We start from the raw sequence: 9,818 nt of genomic DNA on the forward strand, positions 1-9,818 counted from the left end.
CACTTCACAAAATAGATAGCATCACGAGGAAGGAAAATGATGTGGATATATTGAAGCAACATCTCAAGACATCAGTCAGGAAGTTAAAGCTTGATCACAAATGGATCTTCCAAATGGACAATGACCCCAAGCATACTTCCAAAGTTGTGGCAAAATGGCTTAAGGTATTGGAGTGGCCATCACAAAGCCCTGACCTCAATCCTATAGAAAATTTGTGGGCAGAACTGAAAAAGTGTTTTTCAAGCAAGGAGGCCTACAAACCTGACTCAGTTACACCAGCTCTGTCAGGAGGAATGAGCCAAAATTCACCCAAATGATTATGGGAAGCTTGTGGAAGGCTAACCGATACATTTGAATCAAGTTAAACAATTTAAAGGCCATGCTACCAGATACTAATTGAGTGTATGTAAACTTCTGACCCACTGGGAATGTGATGAAAGAAATAAAAGCTGAAATAAACCATTCTCTCTACTATTATTCTGACATTTCACATTCTTAAAATAAAGTGGTGATCGTAACTGACCTAAAACAGGGAATTGTTACTAGGATTAAATGTCAGGAATTGTGAAAAACTGAGTTTAAATGTATTTGGCTAAGGTGTATGTAAACTTCCGACTTCAACTTTAGTTTCACAGACATATTGTTGCATTTTTTTATGGTTTGTGCAAAATTGTTAAGAATAATATATAAACCAGTCTGCACACCACAAAGGTGAATTGGTTTAGTCTTGACTCTTGGTTGACAGTGTTGGGGGATGGGTAATGTATTGATGCTCGAGTGCCAAATCAACACAAATGGATAAGAAAAGGTCTAAGGCGTCAGATGCCCAGTTTAGGAAAAAGAGGAAAGAAGAAGAGGAGAAACGCACAAAAGATAAAGGTATGCAGCTATGTCATCTCTTTATGAGTATAATATTATGCATGTAATGAAATAGGCTAGTATAACACTTATGTTTGTTAGCCTATGTTGCTATGTTGCTTGCTATGCTATTACACATAGGGGGACAATATTCCGTTTTCTGTCCAACTAACTTAAATAACATTGGATATAATTACACACAGTTTCATCATGATAATGTGTGTAGCCCAGTGGTGGTTTTAGACCATTTCATCTGGGGGGGCCAAGCTGGGGCCAGTTGTACTGTTAGAGGGGCCAGTTACATTAGATGTTATTGTTGTCGTATCGTTTTCTTCACTGCATTGCAGGCATTAGCAGGCAAAAGACCATGTTCATAATCATTAGTGTTCCGCGTTGCCACTGTCTAATAACAGATGGAAAAAAAGAACGATAGCAAAAATTTGTTATGTAAAAATTATTTCATACTCCACATTTAGGGGGGCCACAAGGGGGTCCAAAATTGTTGTCACAGGGGCACTGCCCCCCCCCCCCCAGAACCGCCCCTGGTGTAGCCTGCAGGGAAACGATTACAACTGAACTAGCACATTATTGACTTGGTTAAATGTCAGATGACTTCATAAAGGTTTTCTGTAATTGTATTGACTAAGTCCTGAGTTCAGTAAGGGGAATTTCCAATGCTGTAAGGCTAAATGAAAAGAAATCCATATTATGCTGATATTTTTTTTTTATCTTTAGTGATATATAGAGTCTTTTGGGGTGAATAAAAATTACAGTTAGTGCAGAATGGTGCCTTTTGGGGGGGGGCGCTGAAGGGGGGTTCGCCCAGGGAGCCATACAAGATGGAACCGCCACTGACTACGTCTGTCCTAGGTCGCTCTTTAATATCCTAATCGATATTACGGATTGGCTCTCATCCACTCTTATTGTTTAAGCAAGTCAGCCATATCAGCTGTGTGTTTTTAAAGGCAGTAAAAGAGGCTGACTGGACTGTTTCGCTGCCAGACAAGGCTTTACTGATAGCCAGGTGTAGCAGTGGTAAGATGTTGGGACTGCTGTTGGGACAGCTTTATGTAGGCCGTTTGTGATCACAGTTTGTCACCGTTATACTGCAATGAATGTATTGTTTAGTGTTGTGTTGTGTAGTGGCTTTGCTGGCATGCATCCCACTTTTTAGTTTTTGCCCCACCAAGATTGACATGCTAAAATCGCCACTGACACACACAAAACACATACAAACAAATTAGAATGTAACCTGGTCGCCAAAATCATCACCACTCTTTGAATCAGAACATGCATTGTTAATTCAGAAAATATTCAGGAAAGTTAGTTGTCTAACATAACAAATATTATCTCTGTCTACACCCTCCTCTTCCCTCCCTCCCTCACCCTCCATCTCTGAGCAAGTGGAGCGTTGCGCTGCGCATTGATGTTGGGCTCTTTCGCCCCCAATTTTTCACAGACTATAGTGGGCGTGGTGTTGGCAATGGGGATGTCGTCACCGGCAACGTGTTCTGTGTGTACATAGTAGCAAGACAACAACGTGCCTTTGACAGAAGAGACACAGGAGTCAGATCATCTAAGTCTGACACTTAGAGAAAGGACCAGGAACCGCTGCGAATTCAAACACCGAAGAAGAGACCAGAGGAGCTGACAAGGTGTTACAAAGAAAAAGGGATTCTGACATGCACTGGCAGAAATGTGAGTGTTTATTATGTTGATGATGAATATGACATTGACTCGCAGGCTACTAATAAGCCTAGATACGAATATTGTGATCATATAGCGGATGTTGTGACATTGACAATCAAATGCTATGTTTTGCATTCTCTTGCTGCTCAGTTTTGAACATCCATTCCTAATGTCTAAGTTACATTATTGTTTTGATGAATAAGTGGCAAGTAGGCTTAGATAATAGCCTACAAGTCAGGACTAACATTCAAAATAAATGAGGGTTGTTATAAAGTGGGTAGGCCTATATCATATCATACAACTGACTGCATCAAACTAATGTGAGATTATTAAAACGTTAATTCTAAGAAGTTAAGTCAACATTTACGGGCAATGATGAAAACAATAGCCTACTTTTGCGTATTGAAAACAGACAGCGGGGAAACCCTCTCAACCCTCGCCCTTGTTTTCTACATCTCAGTTCCCCTTTTAATGCTGGGTTTTGAAGGGGGAATCCGGATAGGCTATTTTACACAGCCAATAGTGAACGTGATTTGCCAGTGCCGGCGATAGGCATAGTGTAGCAGTCAACTCTATGCAATATGTTAGTATACATAGTGCCACAGTCATTGAGGAAGTTCACTTAGTTTTCTCTGCTCGGCACCGCAGCATATTGAGCCAGCAAATAGAAAGGTCGTCGGAATCCCCGCCGCCCACGCGCATGACTAAATGGCCAGGGGTTTCCGCGATTTAAATATTACATTGCAACAACGTTCAGACAGAGTATCCCAGGCAGCCCTGTCCCAACTTTGACAACTGTAAAAATCGACCTTTGAAGATGTTTAGTGCAATATGCTGATGTATAGAACTTTCTGCACTGATATAACTATTTGTCTGCCTAATGATGTACTGTAACTCTAGGTTCAAATGGACTTGTAGAGTACTACATGTATTATTCTATACCCAAACTCAAGTAGCAATATGCTTTATAGCGCACTACATCACTTGTGTAGGTGATATTACAGAATACATCTGGGATCTTTTTTGCTTTCTTTGGTGGCAAAGAACATTGAGGACAGTTCTCCCTCTCTGTGGGTGTTTTAAAAGAAAGACTGATTTTGGACATGTACAGTAGACTGCCTTTAATGGTTAATACCCGACTGTAGCTTATCCTGTATATGTAGGGGGGTTATTCTATCACCCAACATGCACTACTAGTCAAATATTTGCATGAGATTATTTTTGGGGAGGCACACCTGCTGTCTACAGTATGCACCAGTGGCCAGAGCTGCCCTTCCGTGTGTAGATCACCCTTTCTTTCTCACCCCTGTGAGGCATCCCCTCAATTGGTATTCATCCCTCCTACACTGTGGTGAAGGTTGAGCAATGACGTAAGGAGATTCACTAATGACTTTACAGTATCTGATGATGTATTGTATGAAGATGAACTAATTAGATACATTGGAATAAAGTCTTGAAATGGCCACAACCCATTTTCAGTTTCATTTTACCAATATGTCATAGTTTGGCAAATTGATTCTTATTTGGCCTATAACAGTAGTAGCAATACATTTTTAATAATATAATACAATAGGAGTCTCTTACAGTAATGTTTATAATCATTGTTATAAGGTATGAAAATTGCACATGTAATTGATGCAATGTGTAATTTTAGTTTAGCTAAAATTCCTTGGAATCTCCTCTTATTTTTAGTTGTGCAAGTGCCTGTAGTCTGTTTTTTATTCCTTACTCAGCAAGACAGTAAACTGAGGAAAGAGAAAATAAATGAGGGAACAAATTGAGAGACATGTAAAACTCAAGTCCAAGAGAAGAGAGAGACTAGGAACAGAATGTTAATAACTTCTGGAGTTTCCACAGTTGCAGAACAGAAAGGCAGTTCCTCCTTTGTATCCATTTAAGTGGCTTCAAGTGATACCAAACGTTCCTCGTTGTGAGAGGGATACGTAAAGTGATACCAAACGTTCCTCGTTGTGAGAGGGATACGTAAAGTGATACCAAACGTTCCTCGTTGTGAGAGGGATACGTAAAGTGATACCAAACGTTCCTCGTTGTGAGAGGGATACGTAAAGTGATACCAAACGTTCCTCGTTGTGAGAGGGATACGTAAAGTGAAAACGCAACACACCCCTCACCCAGGCATTCACTATACTCTCGCTCTCAAGTCAGCAATTTTGACTTTCCACTGAAACTGTGTTGATGGCACTACAAAAGTGTGTTTTTATCACTCCTTCCTATGTTCACCAAACCCCCTTGGGGAATAGATGAGACTCCTGTAGCATTCAAATATGTTATTGCAACTAGACCAAAAACTCAGGCTCACACCCCAAAAAGCCCCCTTTCTATGGCTTGATTGTCTTCTAAGAAAAGGACAGGTGATGTGAGATATCTGCGAGAAACAATCTACTCCATGACCACATTTATGAATCATCATGATAATAGTCAGACACTATGTTATGGGTACCAGCCCAGTCACACAGCAGAGCAGACATGGCCCACGTTGATATGTTCACTCTTCACTTCTGGGTTGTAACGTGCTCTCGGCACACACAGCAGCGACAGGAAGGTGCTGTGGTTTACCACAGCCAGCGTAACGGAGCTAGACAGGAAAGAGTCACAGAAAATGTGCAGTGGCAAGCCTCCACATGGTAGGGGTTCTATTGAATCTATCTGTTAGTTCTGACCTCACAGCCTGTTTTCCTAATGGAATAGGTTCCTCAGAGCTCTCTCTCTACCTGTTTATGCTCCTCGGTGGAAATGTCGCTTTGTCTTTCACGTGTGGGGTGATGACTTCGAGGAAAAACTACCCTGCTTTGCCGCACACAAGCAATATCAAGCTGGAAACCTCAGATACCTATATTTTTCACCACTATCTCTCTTTCCTCTGGCTGCTGAATGGAACAGAAAGTGATGGGGAAAAAGAGTAAACATGATATCATAGATGAATCATGGGAAATCACAGAGCTGGAGGAGAATGGCCTCTTTTTGCCAGTCCTTTCAATCCAAAAACTAAAGAATGAAGCGTTATCCAAAATTACCACATTACTTCATATTATGTCATAACACTTTACCAAGAGCTTCAGCTGTGTCGCTCTGTAGTAATACATGTCTGATAAGAATAGTAGACCATTGTAGAAAAGCACCCCAATAGAGAACAAATGTCATGGTCGACTTCATGACTATCCACCAAAGATCTTTCATTGCAACATTACCTCTGTCTCCACAGCACCGAAGGAGAAGCCGTGTTACACTCTTCCCACAGTGAAGAAACTCCTGGAGCAGAAGAGGAAGAGGGAGACCTCCTCGACGGCAACAACCAGTACCGGTGTCCCCACTGCCACTGTCCTCTCCCAACAGGTGTCAACACCAGAGAAGCCTACCTCAACAGGTGAGTACTGCTTGAAGCACCCATGTAAGCCCTTTGCAACCCAACCAGACCTGGGTCAAATACATTGTCAAATCATTCAAATACTTTTCCATTGACATTGACAGATGGGCTAACTTGTGACCCTCCCAGGTGTAGCCAGCAGCTACTCAGACATGGCAGTGGGGTATGAGAGATGGGGTCCTATGGATGAGCACCAAGCCCTCTCGGCCATACATGAAGGTCCATTCTCCCCTATGGGGAACAATTACTTCTCCAGCCCATCCTCCTCAATGGACTACAGCCATACTCCGGCCTACAGCCCTCAGATGGCCTCCAGCTACAACACACAGCAGATTCAGGACTACCCAGACACCAGGATGCCTCAGCATTATGTAAGGAGGACTGGTTTCTCCAACAGAAGCATTTTGATATTACATCATCATTTTGACTACTTGTTGTTCACGTGCTATTTAGTACATGAACAGTATGTGCTATAGCGTTTATGATGATACCAATTTTACCTTTACAGACGGAGTGTCCAGTGACCGAGGCTGTGTCTAGTTTGGTTCCTTCAGGGCCCCTGCAGACCGCTGTCTTCTCCTGGTCGTCGGGGGCCCTGGGCCCCACAGAGCCTGTCCAGCAGGTGTTTAGTGGCCAGATGGATGTCATTAAGCTGGAGGAAGCCAGGATGTTCCTCAGAGGGATGGACTACAGCAGAACCACCTGGCAGGATGACGACGGAGACACGTAAGTGTGTGTGTGTGTGACATCAGCTTGTGACCTGATGTTGAGAAAGTAGACATGACTAAGTTTAAGAAAATGTTAAGAGAAACCTGGCAAATGTCTTACGTCTCATGACACTTGACATTTTCGACTGTAGGTGTCACCTGAAACCAATTTCTCACGTTGTATTGTCTTGTCAGGATTCTGCATATCTACACAGCCAAGGGCCTGAGGGAGTATGCATTCGCTGCAGCAGAGAGACTTGCTGAGCTGGGCAGGCTAGACTCCAAGGAACACAAGGGGAAGGTATGCACCAAGAAGACACTTCTTTAGAGAACACAGGATTGAGTTCAACACAAATGAGATGCTTCCTCTAAAATAAATGTGTGGATGCCTTAGTGTATGCCTTAGTGTAATTGCATTAACCCCCCCCCCCACCACCACTCCTGTATACCAGACTGCTTTGCTGGTGGCGGTGACTGCTAACCATCCGGAAATCGTCCAGGATCTGTTGTCTTTAGGAGCGGATATAAATGCCTGTGATGTCAAAGGTCAAACAGCACTTCATCTTGCTGCCACCTATGGCTTCCCCAGGGTTATGCAGGTAAACCAGCAGCACTGCCTTCAACCAAATGCATCATCTGTTAGGGCTCAATCTAGATAAATAACAGAATGATGAGAATAACCAATTTCAATCTTTGGATCTGTATTTGTAGGTTATTCTCTCCATTGGGCCTGGAGTGAACCTGGAGGCTCGCAATTTTGAAGGTAACATCCAGCTTATGTCAAATGAGAACAACACATCCATTACTCAAAAGACATGACAAACGATATAATAAGACAACAGAATAAGTAATAACAATATAATAAACTATTTTCCCACTCCTGTCTCAGGTCTGACTCCTCTGCACTGTGCAGCCATCTCCCACAGTAGCACCATGAAGACTCTCTCCTCCCTCTCCTCCACGGGGCTGGGTGATGCCAGCCTCCATGCCCTGGCAGAGGAGAAGCTCTCCTGGCTGCAAATGCTACTCAACACCGGAGCCTCTCTGACCAGCCAGGTACTGAATGAACTACTTAAATGTAACGTACAAGAGTTAGTATTTTAGAGCCAGTGATCAACAAGTGGTGCCAGTACTCAATAAGTAGAAAACACCATCTATACCTCCGTCCTCCCAAGGGAATGGCATGGTTCATTTTGGTAGAAAATAAATAAACTCTGGAGCTATTCGTCAGCTTTTTGTCTACCCAACCTCACACCTGCAAAAATCTTGAATGGGTTTTGAATATTTTCCTCACTTTCGGCGCGTTGTGGTTTCATTTCGAGGTTTCATACAGTGTTTTCCTCTGTTTCCAGGAAATTAAAAGTAACAAGACTGTTCTTCACCTGGCTGTGAAGGAGGGGAACATCCAGCTGGTTCGCCATCTGCTGAAGACCCCCCTGGACAACATGAGGGACTTTGTCAACATGAAGGTCAGTGCTGCTGCGAGATTGTCTGCTCTGTGTCCTGAGAGAAAAACTGACCTGTGTCCTGAGAGACTCCATGAAAAGAGAAAGGAGAGGTAGAACATCTTCAGCAGTGTGTGAAAAGATGAAAGGAAAAGAGTAAAAAGAAAGGGAGACTCATCGACAGTGTGTGCATATCTAATTATTGCCATAGTGTTGGTCTATACTCACAGCTTCATGATTCCCTTTACCTCCTCACCGGCAGGCCCATGGTCATACTGCGCTGCATATGGCTGCTGGTCTCCATGGCAGCCCACACCAAGAGGAGATGCTGAGGCTGCTGCTGGGCCGAGGGGCCGACCCCAGCATCCGCAACCTGGAGAACGACCAGCCTGCACACCTGCTGCAGAGTGGACCCCACGGGGAACAGGTGAGCAGTCAGACAGACAGACAGCAAATGGCCATTTTGTTTCATTCATGTAATCTCAGCTCACCTATCCCTGTCCCATCTGTTTTCAGCTCAAGCTCATACTGAAAAAGCGAAGTGCTTCCTCTCGTCGACGTGTAATGTCCTTACAGGACCAAGAGTGAACCGGACTAGTTTTTATGTCCCTGTGTATCCCTCCACCTCTTTTCAGAGGAAGTACTGAAGGTCTGTACTGTAGGTTGAATCCAGACATCTGTACTTCCAAGAGGGAGGGATTCTAGCGTATCTTCATGTGAGGATTTTTAAACAACGGAAATCTCTAATATATACTAGGGCATTCACTTTGAAACTATATGTTTGATTGACATGATTTTGGTCACTATCTGAATTCAGTTCTGAATTTAATGGCTAGCTAGTAATGAGCAATGGTAACTGATATTACTGTCACTCAGTACAACCTTGATTTCTATGAAATCGTTTACATTATATTCAAAGCTGCACAGACTCATTGTGTGAGTACTCCCCAGCCAGATATACCTCTTTAGAGGTATATCTGAGGAGGGTTTCTAGGCCACCACCCCCACTCATTCTCTTGTCAAAACTTCCCACCATGGTCAGAAATCATATTGGTTTGTTGAAAGGTGGTTGTTGTTTCACTAAGCATGTGACACAGTGTACCATTGTGTTCATGCTTTCAATGTCTTTTATAACTTAACTAGGTCTTTTCTTTTTATATTTGATATGCTCACAGCGCTCATTGAATAGCTAATGTATTGTCAGTGGTGGAAAATGTGCTCAAAAGTCATACTTGAATAAAAGTCAAGATACCTTAATAGAAAATGACTCAAGTAAAAGTGAAAGTCACCCAGTAAAATATTACTTGAGTAAAAGTAAATATACTTAAGTATCAAAAGTAAATTGAATTGCTAAAATTTACTTTTTTTAAGTTTACGGATAACCAGGGGCACACTACAGCACTCTGACATTAATTTACAAACAAATCATTTGTGTTTAGTGAGTTCTTCAGATCAGAGGCAGTAGGGATGACCAGGGATGTTCTCTGTTTAGTGAGTCCGCCAGATCAGAGGCAGTAGGGATGACCAGGGATGTTCTCTGTTTAGTGGGTCCGCCAGATCAGAGGCAGTAGGGATGACCAGGGATGTTCTCTGTTTAGTGAGTCCGCCAGATCAGAGGCAGTAGGGATGACCAGGGATGTTCTCTGTTTAGTGAGTCCGCCAGATCAGAGGCAGTAGGGATGACCAGGGATGTTCTCTGTTTAGTGAGTCCGCCAGATCAGAGGCAGTAGGGAT

General features: G+C 42.9%; 1 protein-coding gene across 1 annotated transcript; it reads left to right on the forward strand.

Moving 5' to 3' along the window:
• The first annotated feature begins 2,358 nt into the window (after positions 1-2,358).
• On the forward strand, positions 2,359-9,601 carry LOC106605662 (NF-kappa-B inhibitor delta). The gene is made up of 11 exons (XM_014201537.2): positions 2,359-2,556; positions 5,771-5,932; positions 6,062-6,303; positions 6,441-6,658; positions 6,835-6,940; positions 7,092-7,238; positions 7,351-7,402; positions 7,529-7,695; positions 7,992-8,108; positions 8,347-8,511; positions 8,601-9,601. Exons 1-11 carry the CDS (start codon positions 2,541-2,543, stop codon positions 8,670-8,672), a joined length of 1,464 nt encoding a protein of 487 aa, XP_014057012.1. The 5' UTR covers positions 2,359-2,540; the 3' UTR covers positions 8,673-9,601.
• Positions 9,602-9,818: the final 217 nt, after the last annotated feature.

This window comes from Salmo salar, chromosome ssa05, assembly GCF_905237065.1.
Source record: "Salmo salar chromosome ssa05, Ssal_v3.1, whole genome shotgun sequence".
Taxonomy (NCBI): Eukaryota; Metazoa; Chordata; class Actinopteri; order Salmoniformes; family Salmonidae; genus Salmo; species Salmo salar.

What these genes read in the sequence shown, in the direction of transcription:
- LOC106605662 (XM_014201537.2), top strand. An exon ending in GCTTCCCCAGGGTTATGCAG is followed by an intron (nt 7,239 to 7,350) that starts GTAAACCAGCAG and finishes CTGTATTTGTAG; the next exon opens with GTTATTCTCTCCATTGGGCC. An exon ending in GAGCCTCTCTGACCAGCCAG is followed by an intron (nt 7,696 to 7,991) that starts GTACTGAATGAA and finishes CTCTGTTTCCAG; the next exon opens with GAAATTAAAAGTAACAAGAC.